This window comes from Taudactylus pleione, unplaced genomic scaffold (genome assembly GCF_031769625.1).
Source record: "Taudactylus pleione unplaced genomic scaffold, aTauple2 ptg000095l, whole genome shotgun sequence".
Classification (NCBI taxonomy): Eukaryota; Metazoa; Chordata; class Amphibia; order Anura; family Myobatrachidae; genus Taudactylus; species Taudactylus pleione.
In genome coordinates, this window is record NW_028284497.1 from 4302102 (window position 1) to 4319773 (window position 17672).

The window sequence follows — 17672 nt, forward strand, 5'->3', positions numbered from 1 at the left end:
TTTTTTTAGGCGTTTGACGCAGTTATCCTTTGGGTGGTTGTCCAAGGGTGCTGAGTGGTTTCCCCACCTTTGCACCCTAAAATAGCGATTTTGCACTTTTCTTTCTCCACCTATTCATAGGCGAATCTTTTTCGCCTATTACATTGCATTGTGTTTTTGCGTGCGCAAAAAGTGTTTGCAATTGAATACAGAGATAAGTTTACGCCTGGCGAAAAGTAGCAATCAGCGATACTTTTTCACGGATTCTGACTTTTCGCGGCTAATTGAATACGGGCCAATATAGCAAGATTCTACGACTTAAAGCTTCAGCCAAGTTGTTGCACAAGTAAACTCTCTAGCAGTAATAGTTATTTGTCATTTGTTAATGTTACAGGAGCAGAGTATTTTGTATGTGTCTGTATTTTGCAACACTTCTACAGCATTGTAACATTACCAACTTTTTTTTTTAATAAATGTTTTTAAAGATGACTGAGGACTATCAGCAGGATTCCATTTAATACAATACACAATAAACAAACTTATCGAGCATAAAGAAAATATGGACATTTCATGTAAATTTATACATTTTTATTTTGGGAAGAATCTCAATATAGAAGTGCTGCTAATCATTACATAAGTCTGATTTGTTATAGCAATGATGAAGTGGCATAGGAATAAAACCTAACAAAATTATACAGTACATATAGTCTTAATTGAGCAAAATATATGGACAGTCAGTACATACTCAAAGGCGAACATAGCTCATTAAAACACATATCCTTTCCAGCAGGTATTTTACGCAATTATAAACCTTTTAAAAAAAAAAAAAAAGAATAAGACACTGAGTCACATCATGGTAACCCTACATGTACATAAGAGAGAGTGCATACCAAGCCAGCTGCACCGTCCAATAAAATGGGGAAACATTATAAAAAACCAAAACGGAATTTGCAAATAAACTGGAAATTGTGAACCCAGCTCAATTGAAGCATCAACTAATGACTAGGTTCATGCAACTTACATGACACATTCCTCTTATAAAGTATTGCTCGCACAGGAAACTACATTATTTACATGTTGCAAAAAGGGGGAATACGAAGCACTCTTTGTAAAGCTGGCCAGAAATGGACCAATCATGTTACTCTACATTTATATGTGAAATTACATATCAGCCTTCTGTAGGAATGCCTGGTGATTGATAGGAATAGCCAATCCATTACCCACACAAGTTTTATTTTATTACTAATATTTTAGAAGATTTAACATATTTTGAAAGCAATCCTTGATAATCTATGACTACGTAATCATTTCCGTTTTACAAATAACACAAAAAAATGTGTTTTATATGGCTTATTTAGAGTTACGATACTCTGCAGGACTCGGCGTAGGTTATATATATATTTATATTTACTCTGGAATGTAGCCGAATAGAATGAGTACTCCTGTGTACAAATTTCATGACTACGGTTTTGGTAATCTAGGGGTGGAGTTTATCCTCACAGCCACTAGGTGCTATTTTCTATCAATATATTGCATATAGCCATCTAACATAGGCTACATACACATTTTCATTCCTCCCAGGAGATGGGATGCACTTAACATCTATGGCTATACAATACACCCAGTGTATCAGAGGATGGACCATGGACACATATAGTGCGCTCCATAATCCACTCATTGTTCACACTCAGCACTTGCATTTTGTATGGCCTTGGTTTATAGAGACTTGTGATTTCTATGTCAGTGTCCTAGCCGCAGTCCCAGGCAGTGTAAATCTCAGCACTGGGTGATTGTTGCCTGACAACTGCTTATGTTTCAGTAGCATAAAACACCAACATGTGTAAAAAATAAAAAAAGTCAGCAGCTTCTTTCTCCCAATGATTGTTAGGACATCCTTAATTAGCAAGACAATTGCTACAAAACATGTATTAAAATAATTGGCATCTCTCTTTATGTTCTGCCCCCCCTCCCCCCACTAAAAATTAAAAAAAAATTGGAAATAAACAAAGACCAAATAAAAAAGAAAAACAAAACAATATTTGTAAATGAAATAAAATTAGCAGGAAGCACAGCAGCAACAGAAAGAAAATAAAAATTATTTACAACTCAGCTGCACAAACATGAGAACTGATTGGACCCTACAGACATCACAATAGATTTCGTCCTCCTAAGTTACACTTACATTATAGACTATCCATACAACTACCATTTCAGGGTATTTCATCCTTTACAATAAGAATAATTCCCTCCTTACACTGGAGGATATTTCTGAAGCACCAAATCCAATAGTGCCTTCTTGTGACTTTGTGTAGTGTCCTAGAGGTAGCAACATAACATTTCTAGCCTTGAGGCTTTCTTCACTTTGGAACAATCAAAAGGTTACAAAATGTTAAAATTTCAGTGTTCTAAAATGTTGGCCTAATGTTCAGAAAAGGGTCAGACATGAATGATGTGGCAAGTAATTTGAGTGACACTATCAGAAGAGACAGCAGAGTCTTTGCCTCTATTTTCCTGACTACTGTCTGCCTCTAGGGATCATGTGAAGGTATGGAATGGACTAAGACTCGCTACAATAATAATGGGCAAGTGTATTTCTTACATAATACTTAATGTCACAAGTTGAGATGAAGAGGACAAGTGAATATGGCAGCTGTGCCTTGATGTGTTACTTGAGGTGTCACTGCCAGACCGGCCTACTAGTCCTTTTCATAGTGAATGATATAGTGTTCTAAAGGCTTCTCTGCAAAGGCTGAAGGAGAAATGATGTTTGTCAGGTATAGGGCTTTAAGTAAGTCCTTTGAGATCCCCCCTTCTATCCTCCAGAAAATAAAAGGTTCTAAAGTGCAACAAACAAGGATCCGACACACATGTGGAGAAATATCCTCACAAGGCAGGCTCATCATTCTGGCTACATAGTAATCATTAAATATGTAATCACTTTTTGTACGATTACCCTGGATACAAAAAAAAAAAAACATATATCCAAATCTTCTACTCAGTCTGAATGTAAACATTACCCTGCATGGCTACAAGAAACATAACTCGCAGCCCCGCCAACCTGTCCCTATAGTATCCCTACGGCCCTCTTAAAAGTATATAGGTTGATTCAAAAACAATTAACCTCTTTGCAACTACAGGGTCCTGCAATGATATTGCAGTCCCTGGCAGTGAAGAGGTTAATCATGGGCATCGGTTAACATATCAGGAGGTTTAAAAATAGTGGAGTCATATTCAGTACTGCATCATAAGGCAGCGAGGATTCCTTCTGATGGTCAATAGCCATTACAATGACTCCATTCTGTGCCCTCAAAAAGTTACTTGCCGTTCTGGCAACCAAGGGGGAGCTGAAGGAGGCAGGTCTAGATCGGCTCATGAGAAGCTCTGGATGGGTTGACTGACTCGCATACATGCCCAGTAAATGGCACGACCCACACAAATCAGTACCAGCAGCAGCAACAATACCCATGTAGAGTAGATCCCACCATATTTCCGTGCCAATGTCCATGTGCCAAACTGAAAAACAGAAGAAAGGCCATTGTGTAAGCATGATATAAATACATTTATTTTGTAGGCTTTTTCATTTTGCTTTAGGAGTATAAGCAAGGAGATACTGACCACAAGTCCAGCTGCAGCCAAAGCAAAGCAGAATGCCATTGCAAAGCAGCAAGCGCATCTCTTTCGTGGGTATCTCTGTCCAATGGAGGAGCTGAATGAGGAATAAACAGTGAGAATGACACCATTCCAGGAAACCCCTCCACCCGTGTGCCAACATTTTACTCTGACACTTACACTTTCCGGCAGTGTGGGCAGCGTGCCAGCGTCCGGTCTGAAAAATCTGTCCACTGAGAAAGCAAGAGTGGATAAAAATAAGCTGCCATAATGCCAAGTGTAACACATCAAAGTGCATACAATTAGGAGCAGACGCATACTTAGGAACACAAGATGCAGTATTAGCACACTGCTTTATCTGCAATAGTATCAGTGCAGACTATGATGCCTATTACAAAATCTAATTGTACAAATCAATGTATCAAATATACACTTTGGGTTTAATTCGGAGTCACATAAAACGATTTTTCGCATACTGTGCATGCTTCCAAGGTTGCATATGCAACTTTGCTAACATACCCACTATTCAATGGGGTATGTATTTCTGCAGCCGCTAATTGGTGTTCCTGGGAGGTAAAAACGTGAACGCAAACAAGATAAGTGCTGTGTGGGTGTGTATACGCATTGCTGACGCCAAATTCAGACTAATTTACCACACCTAACTGTGCATGTAAGCGCCGCTGATAATCATGAAAGATACTCTTCTATGGAAAAAGTGTGTGTGGTGCGAAGTGTACGCATTAGAACATGCCTATAGTCGCATTAGCATTACTTTTGCAATCAGTATGTATTCAGAATGCACCTGTCCGTGTCACCCATGTCTGTCCCTCCCCTATAGATTGTATAGGTCTCTTTCGTCATCATCTCTTTCTCTACTTATTGCATTATCTCCTCCCCCCTCAACCCATCAACTAGGGTTCAGCCAGAGCAGATTTTGTGGTTATGATGACTATATACACAAAATGCTTATTAAAATGTCTAACATGTTTATTTGGGTTTGCACCCTTTTATAGTCTGCTTTAATTGTATTATAATTTTATGCTCTATATTTGGTGTTATGCTTGTACCCTTTGTGGCGCCCTTTAAAGACTACTACTACTAAATTTTCCTAGAAATATATGGACATACTAGATGTTGCCCGTCGCTTAGACCCACAATGAAATCGCTTCTACCAACATTTTTTTTAATTTGAGGTGTTATAGTTGTATTGCTTTGCATACGTCGCCTGTCGCAGGAGTGGCCCACATGACCAGCAGCGCTTAACAGATTGGCGGCAGCAGCACCTTCACCCACCACTCACGCCAATGTCACTGTGTGCCCTGTGCACAGACTGCTATATAGCCTACCCTATTCAAGTGAGCGCAGGGCCATCTCTTCCATTGGGCTTGTTGGGCAGTTGCCCAAGGGCCCGAAGCTTGTAGGGGCCCACCAACCCGCCCCCCTGCAGCCATGGTCAGTTGGTAAATTTGTGATATTTTTATAAGCCAGCCGCCGGTGCACTGTATCCTGTCGCAGTTTCACTTCATCCGCCGGCTTTAGACCAGTCAGACAGAGTGTCTCTGCATATGCAGGAGGGTTTAATTTTATTGACCATTTACATTTTTTTCCCGTGAATGGCTGGGTAGGGGCCCCAGTGAATTGCTTTGCCCAGGGCCCACACTGCTGTTAAGACAGCCCTGAGTGAGCGCGAGCCAAAAGCACCTCTCCTTCCGCCCCTTACTGGCCATGCGCATGGTGCCACACCTAGCTCTTACATTGAGGATGTCAATACATTTTGTTTTTGTTACTGCAGTGCTTTAACTTGATGGATCGAGATGAAACAAAGTGCAGATTATTTCTAGGAGTTTCCACTACAAAATAAAAATTGGTTCAGTAGTTTTTGCTGCAACTTGGAACAAACAGACACTCAGACAGACACAATGTTCTTATAATATTAGTACAGATATGCTCAATACACATCGAAACAAATACTGAGCATCTATTATACTTGCATACACTGGAAAATAGATTACTTTGTTCCATAAAATTATACTCAATGGGGATATAACAAAAAAAACACATTATATAGGCAAAAACAATGTATGTGCTGCTATATACTGTACCAGAAAATTGTTCTTGCAGTGTCCGCAGTTGACTCTGACTCCAACAGGCTGTGGTTCTGGGCTGAGGGGCCCAGCATGTACTGGACCCAAGTTAATGATTCGTTTACTGGTAAAAACAGAGACCTGTTATTAAATCATCGATTTCAAGTTGAAGATCCTTTCTTAATTATAGTCGGTCTAGTAAACAAATAGGATTTGCGCCCAATCCCCACATGTAATTAGCCCTGTATATTTATACAGAAAATTCCATCTGTATTCCTGGCCAACGCTCAGTCACTCTTCCCCTCTTACCAGTAAGGTCTGGGACAGGCTATCCGCTGAGAGGTAACTTTACAGATCAGCAAGCAGTTGCAGGGACAGCGCACATACTTCTTTCCTTGGGGAGCATTTTTTATGGGCTACGGGATTAAGAAACAATCGTTATTGAAGGATCATTGGAATAACTGCCATCCTCTTCCTCAAAACAATGTGATGCTGTATCATTCTTGTATTTTCAAATCAATACCTCAAAGAAAAATTACTCTATTTGCTGAAATGTAACCGATTCAAAAAGTTTGGATTTCATACCGTGGCCTCGTTGCAGACCCCACACTTCACCACATGTTGGTGCATCTTTCCTTCAACGTTGATGAGTGACTGGCAGACCCTACATGTTATCATGGGGGCAGAGCCGCTTTCAGGACTTGTCAATGGGGAGTATGGTGGAGGGTCCTCACTGGGCAACACGGAGCCATGATCTACTGGAAACACGGAAAATGCTGGAAATGAAACGCAAAAACAGAAAAACTATTTAACAGGAAACAATATTATTTATAGAATTACTTTTCTCTAACTAGCAATCCTACTATCATGATAGCAGTAGTTCCTCTATCTATATTGATTGTTAGTATTTAAACTTTCATCTATCTATATTGATAGTATTTAAGCTTTCACTGCTGCAAGGATGTAAAATACTGTCATGATTTATAAAAAGGCACACCTGTATAACCATAATCATTATCAGTACTGCACCCAGTGGCAAACGCAGGATTTTGAAAGGGGAGTTTCCAAACCAATGACAAAAAAAATCGAAACACATACAGGTACGACTCCTTGGGTACTCAATAATCCAAGATTGCTAATACATTACTGTGCAAAATTTCAGATACATTTATTACATATTTCGTCAATGCTTTAATGAAGTAAAATGCATTTTAAATGTTTCACAGTAATAGATTAACGAGCTTGGATTATTGAGTACCCGAGGAGTGCTGCCTGTATCTGACTGAATATATATATATATTACTGTTGCATAGTCCAGCACTCAGGATGAATTGAATAAAGTTTGGTTTAGTTCAATTACAGAGAAAATCCCATGTGGGGCTTTTCAGCCCCTCCAAGAAATAAAAAGATAACACCGAGTCAACCATTGGAAACAGACACGCTCACTGGCACAGACACACACACCAACAAAGACTACACAAACACACTGACTACACAAACACACACTGACAGACTACACAGACACACACACTGACACAAACATTGAGACACACGCAGTCTACGCAGACACACACACACTGACAAACATTGACATACAAACAGAGAGACTACACTGACACAAACATTGACACATACACACACAAAACCTCTCACTTCAAAACACAAATAAATACAGCTCTAGCATCATTTATTAAAGATACACCCTGCCGCCCTGCCGATACACAGACCTGCGGTGCTGCTCCAGGAGAGAATGCCGGCAGCAACTCTCAGCCTCTCACAATGCTGGTGCTCTCACGTGAACTGCCTGGGAGGGCTGCGTACTGCCGATGCAGCTCCCCCTACAGCCAGCCCACTATAACAGCAGGCACAGTTGCCCGAGCTTCGGCAGAAGAGTGAGGAGACTCTCTTTACTAAAAAAAATAAAAGTTCAGCTGCGCGGCGATGGAGCAGCTAGCAGGGGGGGTTTCTAGGTACTCAGAAACCCCCCCTGTGTGCGCGTGTGGCACCAGCCCATATCACTGGTGCAAGAGATTTATCTGTAAACAGGCTTAACTATACAACAACTCTGCATAGCCCAAAATTCCGTCAACACTCACTCTCTGAACTTGGTCTACTTGCAAACGTGCCGTTACCAACCAGTTATGCAGCTACAAATGGTGATGCAATGGACTTGCACGTAACTGCACCCCAGCAGCCAAAACTGCAGAAGATGCTGTGGCTTAGAAAATAAGCCCATGAGATCTATTATCAGGAATGCTTGTCACTGCGATTGTACATTGTTTGTCAAAAAATTTCTAAATTACATTTTGAAAATACATGTATTTTATATTTTAAATGCACACCTAAATACATATTCTGGTCAAGGAAGTATAATCAAATAGTTAATTAAATAAAACTCAATGTATACCTAAAAAATGATAGACACTTGAAGCATAGTAATAAATAGGCTCATAATTAGTCACAGGTATGATATGCACTACACAAAATCTATTGAATCTGCGCCTGAAAAGGATATTAGTGCTGTGCAGTTTAGTCAACCTCTGCAGATATATAGACAAAGATAAATTTGTTCAGCGCTCACCCTAGTGTTACACAATTAAATTTTACAATATTATAAGGTCAATAATTGTCTGACTCAAGTAAATATAAATATTTATTCAATAAAAGATACTGTATTCATAAACAGTATTAATTTAAACAGAGATTATAATTGGTTAGGACATAGAAAGTAAAGACATTTTTATGGCTATAATGACATTTGAAGTAACAACTTCAATTTAGCTAAATTATATAACACCTTTCAGGTGTACTTGTGCTAGCAGGCAGATGTATATGATGGTGATATAAATGGATTGAATTGGACACAGAGGACAAAACAAAACATACAAAAATAAAACAGATTCTTTAAACTTCGGTTACAAGATAGGGAGATGTAATTGTAACCCCTTCTTTTGTTAGGTGGTTTCCTCAATAGTCATTAAAGGCTGTCTAAATAGCAAAACCATATTGCCAAGATGGGGTGGCCTGCACTTTATTTAGCAGCCCCTACTCTTTGTGTATTTTGATTAAGTTACAGCGCAGCCTCTTCCCATTCTATAAATTCCTCTGCAGATATATGTGAAAAGGAATGGCAATCAGCAGTAGGCTGTGTATATAAATCCTTTATTAGAAGTCACAATGCTCCAGGGTTTATTGCATCTGAACAGAGAGGCTCTATTTTAGTTCTCTATGTGCATGTCTCAGTATTCACATATGGGGATTAGGAAAGGGATATATAGTATACGGAACCTTTTGGATGTTAGCGGATTGTGATAGATAATACGAGGGTTGGGGTGGGTGTTGGGGAATAAATAATTGGGGTGATTGGTCCCAAGGTGGATGTTCTAAAAGTGGTAGGTGGGCGTCCCTCACCTCCACTGCTGGCCGTGAATAACGGCGGATGACGTCACACAGTTATATTATAGTCGGTCTCGATTATTGAAAAAAGTCTTGGTGGCGTCTCACCTGGTCCGTATAATACTAAAACACAGCCTCTCTGTTCAGATGCAATAAACCCTGGAACATTGTGACTCCTAATATAGGATTTATATACACAGCCTACTGCTGATTGCCATTCTTATTCACATATACAGTACCAGTCAAAAGTTTGGACATACCTTCTCATTCAATGGTTTTTGTTTATTTAAATTATTTTCAACATAGTAGATTAATACTGAAGACATCAAAACTATGAAAGAACACATATGGAATTATGTTGTAAACAGAAAAGTGTTAAACAAATCAAAATTTGTTTTATATTTTAGATTCCTCCAAGTAGTCCCCTTTTGCTTGGATGACGGCTGTGCAGACTCTTGACATTCTCTCCATCAACTTCGTGAGGTAGTCTCCTGGAATGGTTTTCCAAGAGTCTTGAAGGAGTTCCCAGAGATGCTGAGCACTTGTTGACTGCTTTTCCTTCACTATGTGGTCCAATTCATCCCATACCAGCTCGATTGGGTTTAGGTCAGGTGATTGTGGAGGCCAGGTCATCTGACGCAGCACTCCATCACTTTCCTTCTTGGTCAAGTAGCCCTTACATGGAGGTGTGTTTGGGGTCATTGTCTTGTTGAAAAACAAATGATGGTCCCAGTAAGCGCAAACCAGATGGGATGGCTTGGCGCTGCAGAATGCTGTGGTAGCCATGCTGGTTAGGTGTGCCTTGAATTTTGAATAAATCAAAAACAGTGTCACCAGCAAAGCACCATCACACCTCCTCCTCCATGCTTCACAGTGGGAACCACACATTCAGAAACCATCCGCTCATCTCTGCGTCTCACAAAGACACAGCAGTTGGAACCAAAAATCTCAAATTTGGACTCGTCAGACCAAAGTACAGATTTTACTGGTCTAATGTCCATTCCTTGTGTTTCTTGGCCCAAAATTCTCTTCTTCTTGTTGTTCATCCTCAGTAGTGGCCTCTTAGCAGCAATACGACCATGAAGGCCTAATTCACGCAGTCTCCTCTGAACAGTTGATGTTGAGATTTATCTGCTACTTGAACTCTGTGAAGACTTTATCTGGTCTCTAATCTGAGGTGCTGTTAAGAAACGGTTTCTGAGGCTGGTAACTATTATGAACTTATCTGCAGCAGGTAACTCTCTTTGTCTTCCTTTCCTCGTGAGAGCAGTTTCATCATAGCGTTTGATGGTTTCTGTAACTGCACTTGAGGATACATTCAAAGTTCTTGAAATTTTCCGTATCGACTGACCTTCATGTCTTAAAGTAATGATTGACTGTTTCTCTTTACTGAATTGAGTGGTTGGTGCCATAATATGGATTACAACAGTAGTTAAATAGTGGAGTCCACTGTGTACTAACCCTACCTCTGCAAAACACAACTGATGGTCTCAAACACATTAAGAAGGCAAGCAATTCCACAGATTGACTCTTGACAAGGCACACCTGTTAATTCAAAACCATTCCAGGAGACTACCTCATGAATTTGCTGAGAGAATGCCAAGAGTGTGCAAAGCTGTCATCAAAGCAAAAGGGGACTACTTTGAGGAATCTAAAATATAAAACGTATTTTGATTTGCTTAACACTTTTTTGTTTACAACATAATTCCATACGTGTTCCTTCATAGTTTTGATGTCTTCAGTATTAATCTACTATGTTAAAAATAATTTAAATAAACAAAAACCATTGAATGAGAAGGTGTGTCCAAACTTTTGACTGGTACTGTATATATATGCAGAGGTTGACTAAACTGCACACCACTAAGGGAGGTGGGGACCTCACTTTTAGAAATCTGCTGTGACCTTGTAGTGAGCGCTAAGTACCTTTTCCTGAATCTTATGATATGCACTACAACAGCAAGTGGCCTTAAGCTGGCTCACATCTACCTATGAAGAGTAAATTATTAATCAGATAAAGTGGGTTACTGCAGGGACAAAGCAACCCAGACTTGATCAAACAAACTGAAAAGAGAGGTTTCATTTACCTAATTTATATAATAATGCTCTACAACTGATAAAGTCTTAGGGGCATGTTTAGTAAAGTAAAGGAAATCTCCACACAATCTAAGGGCTCGATCCAATTAGGCGAGATGTACTCGCGTGTGCGAGTCATCGCGACAGTGACCGTGCTTGATGGCCGCCCGAATTCGCCTGAAAGTGCTCGCAGCGAGCAAATTCAGGCGAATTCAGTGGCGAGTCCGGCTGCGAAGGGTGCGATGTGCCGGGCTGTTCCCGGCGTTTTAACGCCATTGCAACAGCACATCGCACCTAATTGGATCGAGCCCTAAGCATCCCAAGGATGTAACAGTGAGGTACTTCAATATTGGCAGCAGTATCCACATTTTCGTCAGCAAAATCAGTCCCCATGTGTTTCTATGAGGACTACTCATTTTGGATTTATCAAGTTGAATATGACATTAACCCTTAGTATCCTATGGGCTACTGTAGGGTATATTGCCAGAGAGGGTTCCTCCTGATCAATGCCCACTGGCTCCCACTGACAGATGCGCATGCACAGTGCTCTCACTGCAATTGAACCCGGAAGCATAATGAAAGCGGTAGCTATCACTTTGCTTCCATCACCTCAGTGGGACACAGCTTTTTCGGAAGCTTAGCCCTGGTACCACTACTTTAATCAATTTTCATGACCGAACTGTGAGTTAGGCAGTTTTCATGTCACAACCAGATATTATATGTGGTTGGTGGTAAATATGCCCTTAATGAGCTATCAGGTAATAAAGCTATTTCATATATGAGGGTCCTACATAAAGATTAAACTAGACATAAAAAGAACATCCTTTTTATACTAACATCTATTTACTAGTTTTCAACTACAAAGGTGGGTCAAATGATCATTATCATTATCAATATGATGTATTTAGTGTTCATTTCAATACAAATATATGCAAATTACAACAGCTAAAGAAGAGGGCAAAATGGTACTTAAACTGAGTAATCTGAAAGTATAGCGTCTTAAATTCCTCCAATACGTAAGCTCTCACGGGATCTCCTTTCTTATGTTCAACCCCTAGCACTACCCATGCCACCAGTGCTCCCCTCGTATTCCCCATCCCATTCAGAGCTGACTCTTACATTGGGTATAGGCTCAAAGAGTGCTAAACTTCCTCCCCCTATCTGTCACTCACCTCCAGTCGCCAAGATACGGCGAGTTACCCAACCCTTGCCCACATCTATTTATTGCTCTGCATTGTTACTGTCATCTTACATTTACCGTACATATGTCTAGTTTCACTGTTGCTGTGAATATTCCCGGTATAGACTCTATGGACACTATGTGGTGCCGTAAAATTTAATAATAAAATTGGTATACACCATTGACAATGTTGATACTATTATCCACAAGATAACCATAAACACACCATAGACAGTTCAAGTTGCTTGCTGCACCATTATTAATTCTCATACACTCACAGTAATAATAATCCTTTTGATATTAATATAAAGGTCACTTTGTAAACTCATGCAGCCTGTATTGTGATTTATAACCCACATGTACTCTGCAATAATATTGCTGCATTGGTGATGTCAAAGAACCAACAGATCATCTTCACACTTGAAACATATTAAAACGTTTGATATGTATGCAATGACAACGTGACAAGATCAGCAGTCAGTGCAAGCACTTAGGGAAATACATTACTAGATCTTAGTCATTCTCAGTTTTATGGCCTTTATTCACTATAAGGATGTATATGTATCTACTGTGGGAGGAACACAGACATTCTAATATGCAAATACAATTATTGCATGTAGTATACCAAGAAGTACTGTAAGTGTATGTTATACCCCAGCAAATAGTTTATGTAAGGTATTTGATATGCAAGCAGAGAGCTTATGTATGTAATATGCAGTGGTGATACTATACCAGTGAGTACATGTATGTAATTACACGTCAGAGATACACGTATGCAAATGTATAATGCAGTGATTCTACCACGCCCCTGGTTTGATACGACTCCAGCCACTATCACCTTCTCCTCACTTCCTCCTGCAACCAATCAAATCTACCCACACAAGCCACACCCACCCTTGGCTGGCCGCTGCGCCCTACCACCGCCCAGAAGCTACTGAATATTTCATGAGTAGGGCGGAGCCACGAGGTCTCACCAATAAACATAACTCCGTGGGCGTGGCCTTACCTTGCGGCTTGTTGCTGGGGGCGGGGCCAGGACCACCGTACTGAGGAGCCAAGGGAAGTGCACTAACCGGCGAGGGGGCCCCGGGTCCAACCGAAGCTCCCATGCCCCCTCCATCCCCGGCATCCGAAAGGAGAGGGGAGCGCTCTCCATCCGCCATGTCCCTCTCTCCCACTTAGCACCGGCACACACACACTGACTCTGCTGCTGCTTCTCTCGTCTGCTGACGCACCTCACAGTGCGGCTGCGCAGGAGGCATGCGCAGGACACTGGGAGAGGAGGATTCCTGGCGGCGCATGCGCATCAAAGACTGGTCACGTGCAGTCCATTTGCAAGTAATCAGCTGACCGGCTGCTTCTTTTTTCTTCTTAACAGAGCTTTATTGATACTTCTACAATTTACAATGCAGAATGCAATACACTGTTGAGGGGGAAAGGAAATGCATCAAACCTTACAAATAGGACAGGTGGCAAATAAATATGCTAATAGTAAGCAATCAGCTCCTAGCTATCATTTATCTGGTACATTCTATAATGATAGGTTGATGGTTGCTATGGGCATCTTCACTTTAGAAGTTTTATAAATCTCTCTTTAAATGTATATTAGAAGAATATGATAACACAATACTTCCCCATTTTAAACTAATTTTGAGATTCTTCACTATAGAACAGGTCATGCTTGCCACCTCTCCCACCAGAGGGCAAGTATCCCGGACTGGTTGGCACACACACTTACCTGGCGAAAGAGTGCTTTCTGGAGGGGTCTGATGACGCAATTCATGCTGAATCACGTCATCATAGCCCTGTCCCCTGCTTTACAATACCAGAAATCTCTGCATTATATTGGGGGGGGGGGGGGAGGGCTGTACCGACACGATTGTGCCACCACGACTCCGCACTGCCCATCATTGCCGCTGCCACACCGCCTGCAGCACAGACGATAAAGTCGGCAAGCCTAGAGCAGGTGCATCTCAGTTTTACTGTCTAGATCAGGTTTCCACAAACTTTTGTGACTGGTAATATTACATATTAATATCTATTACCATACCTCCCGACTGTCCCGCATTCAGCAGGACAGTCCCGTTTTTCAGAAACTGTCCAGTTGCCCCACCCATGGGTCACAGTGTCCAGCGCGAGAGGGGAATACACACTGCTGCTCTGCATAGGGTAGCAGCAGGAGAAAGAATATTATGCACAGCATCTATTCAAAGTGTTGGGGGAGCCTGGGAATAGGGTACGCCCCCATAGTGACGTGAAAGGGTGTACAATGAGGCTCTGCCCCCTTTCTTCGAGGCTCCACTCCCTTTTTAACCCTGCATCACGCGCACCTCAGGGACTCCCAGGTTCAGGGCGCCTGTTATAAAATCGTCATTAGCACCTAATTAACTCAATTCTAACGCTCTTAAAGTGATCAGTGACCTTCATTAGGATGTACAAAGAGAATATATGGAAATCTGATTCACAAAACCACATTTATTAACCTTAAAGCAAGTAAAACAAAAAAATACAAAAGCTGGCTGGCTGACAACTTTTAGCCTGGAGAGCAAATGCAATCAAGTGGCCCCAGCTTCTCTACCAGTGTAAGGCAATGGCAAAATAGTTGTGGTTTATCTATTTGGGATGCGATTTGAATGTGTAATGAAATTTATGAAAAATCATTGGGGTCAAATTAGCCACGAGGGGTGCGAGTTGCCGTTGCAGTGGCGTTAAAACGCAGGCAAGCTAGACAAGGCAATAGTAACTGCAGGCAGACTAGGCAAGGAATGATGACTGAAGATTGTAGGATACACAGAAAGGCAAGGGTTAACTGTAGGAGCATTCAGGTGCTGATGTGTACTGGAATCTGAAGCAAGACAAGGTGCTCACAGAATGATATCCAACTGCAGGGAGACTTGTTAGATGAACAGATTGACCAAACTGCAGTCTGTAATAACAGGAGATATAACATAGTGGCAAAGCTATGACTTGAGTACTGGTCCAGGTAACAGGAAACAGTTAGCTGCAGACTTGTAATTACAGACACAGCTGTGCTGAATATACTTTCCTGCAATAGACAACAACATGCACAAATGCTGCATGTGCACAGAACCAGTAATGCAGGATAGCAACAGGGTTGTAGCAGGGCCAGGTACTCAGAATTTTAGCTGGAGTATAGCAGAAACAGCTATGCAGGATACAGTTGTAGCAGGGCCAGCTACTCAAGATGCAGGCTAGAGTTGTAGCAGAACCCGGACTTGATATGATTGAACTGGCAGGGTGAATCCACAGGAACTCACTGGGACTGGACACATACCGGAGGGGACACAGTAGGTAAGCTGGAGGGTCTTGGCAAGGCACAGACACAGAGCTGGGATAGACACAGGACACAGATACAGGCCAGAATCCAGCAGGCCACAAGAGCAGGACTGGCAGGGACTATACACAGAGGACTGAGGCAGGATGCAAGTAAACAATGGCAGGATAACAGGACACAGGAACAGACGGGGGGACTGGGAACTGTACAGGGTACAGCGACCATGTGACAAGCTCACTAGAATCAGGAACTAGGAAAAATCACTAGTAGGCAGGAACTGACCAGAATCCCTAATGAAAGGGAGACAGACCAATCACAGGAGTCATCAGGATGAGGTCAGGTAACGATGTATTCCAAACAGGTGAGCTGCTGCATGTAGCAGCCAGCATCCTAGTAGCTAGAAAACATTCAGAATACAGACAGGAAAGAGCCGCAGCGGCCACACATTACAGATAGAATGTACTCCTGAGTGTCTCCCTTGTAACAAACAGGAGTGCTATAATACCACCACCGCTGGGCAGTATATTTCTATAACTACTGTGACCGGATGACCTCTCTCCGCTAGGCAACCACATATTTTGATCACTGATCAGCATAGAGGGTGGTTACCTGTTCCTAAGTAACCTGAGTGGGTTTACTTCACCACTCCTAGGGATTCCATCTCACCATCAGTAACCGCCTGTTACTGACTCCTCCCACTGAGTAGTGGGCGGGTACTTCGCTGCCACCACCAGGCACCTACATTGGCACCTGGAACAGCATACTTTTGTGTGGACAACGTGCAGCTCAAGCAATAGTTTCTTTGAAAGACAACTCGGCTAATCTGACATATGACCCCAAAGTTATTAACCAAACATTCAAAGAATATAATGAAGCATTATATTATACATCCCCCTTTAGACTCTTCTACTTCCGCAGATAAATGTAGGGAGTATTTCACCTCATGTAATCTCCCCTTTATCAGTTCTCACACAGTGCTTAGCCTTAGTCAGAATATTTCGATAGAATAAGTCACTCAGGCTCTTCAGTCCCAGAAGCCTTCAAGGGCACCTGGTCCAGACGGCTTCCCAATGTCATATTACAAATCCTTTGGGACCGTTTTAATCCCTCATCTAACAAAATTATTCAATAATATTTTGGACGATTCCCTATTTCATTAGGAATCCACCAAATCCAAAATTATTGTCATCCCTAAGCCAGACAAAGACCACAATTTATGCTCCAAATTCAGACCCATTTCCCTACTGAACACAGATGTCAAGTTGTTTGCTAAGATTTTTGGCGAACAGATTCAGTGAGCTCCTGCCAGTATTAATTGATCCGGATCAAGTAGGCTTCATTCCTCACCAGTAAGGTCTAGACAACACTCGTAGAACTATAGATCTTATCCACAGTATCAATCATGCTCAGTTATCCTCGGTGATTTTAGTGATTGATGCTGAAAAAGCGTTCGATTGAGTATCTTGGCCGTTTCTATTCTATACTCTAGAAAAGTTTCTATTTAACGGGTGCTTTCTACAAGCCATTAGATCTCTCTATCAAAGCCCGCTTTCACTGGTCACAACTAAATGGTATTTGTTCGGACGTGTTCAGTTTGGGAAATGGGACCTGACAGGGCTGCCCACTCTCACCCCTGCTTTATGCTCTCTGTATAGAGCCATTAGCAGCACACATTAGAGCAAATCCTAATAGCACAGGAGTAAGCATGGGGCCCAAACAATACAAAATATAATTGTTTGCCGATGATGTGCTTCTCACATTAACCAATACAACTGTATCTCTTCCATCCTTGTTCCAGGATGTGCAACAATTCGGTGAGATTTCGGGAGATAAGGTTAATGAATCAAAATTAGAAGCGCTCGCTTTACATATCCCACGTCAAATAAGGGTTGGTTTGGAGTCTACTTATAAATTTCAATGGCGTCCAGCGAAGATTCGCTATTTAGGCATATATATTACCAAACAGTACACCCACTTGTATCGAGCAAATTATTCCCCTCTGATTCAGGCACTGCAGTGGGACATATCGACCTGGAAAGTATTGTATATATCCTGG

The 17672-nt window shown here is 41.5% G+C and overlaps 1 protein-coding gene across 1 annotated transcript; it reads right to left on the reverse strand.

The window, feature by feature from the left end:
* Positions 1-545: 545 nt before the first annotated feature.
* Positions 546-13560, reverse strand: PIP4P1 (phosphatidylinositol-4,5-bisphosphate 4-phosphatase 1). Its single transcript, XM_088469905.1, has 7 exons — positions 13328-13560; positions 6258-6448; positions 5982-6088; positions 5691-5796; positions 3769-3821; positions 3595-3685; positions 546-3492 (listed from the first exon to the last, which is right to left on the reverse strand). Exons 1-7 carry the CDS (start codon positions 13482-13484, stop codon positions 3349-3351), a joined length of 849 nt encoding a protein of 282 aa, XP_088326031.1. The 5' UTR covers positions 13485-13560; the 3' UTR covers positions 546-3348.
* Positions 13561-17672: the final 4112 nt, after the last annotated feature.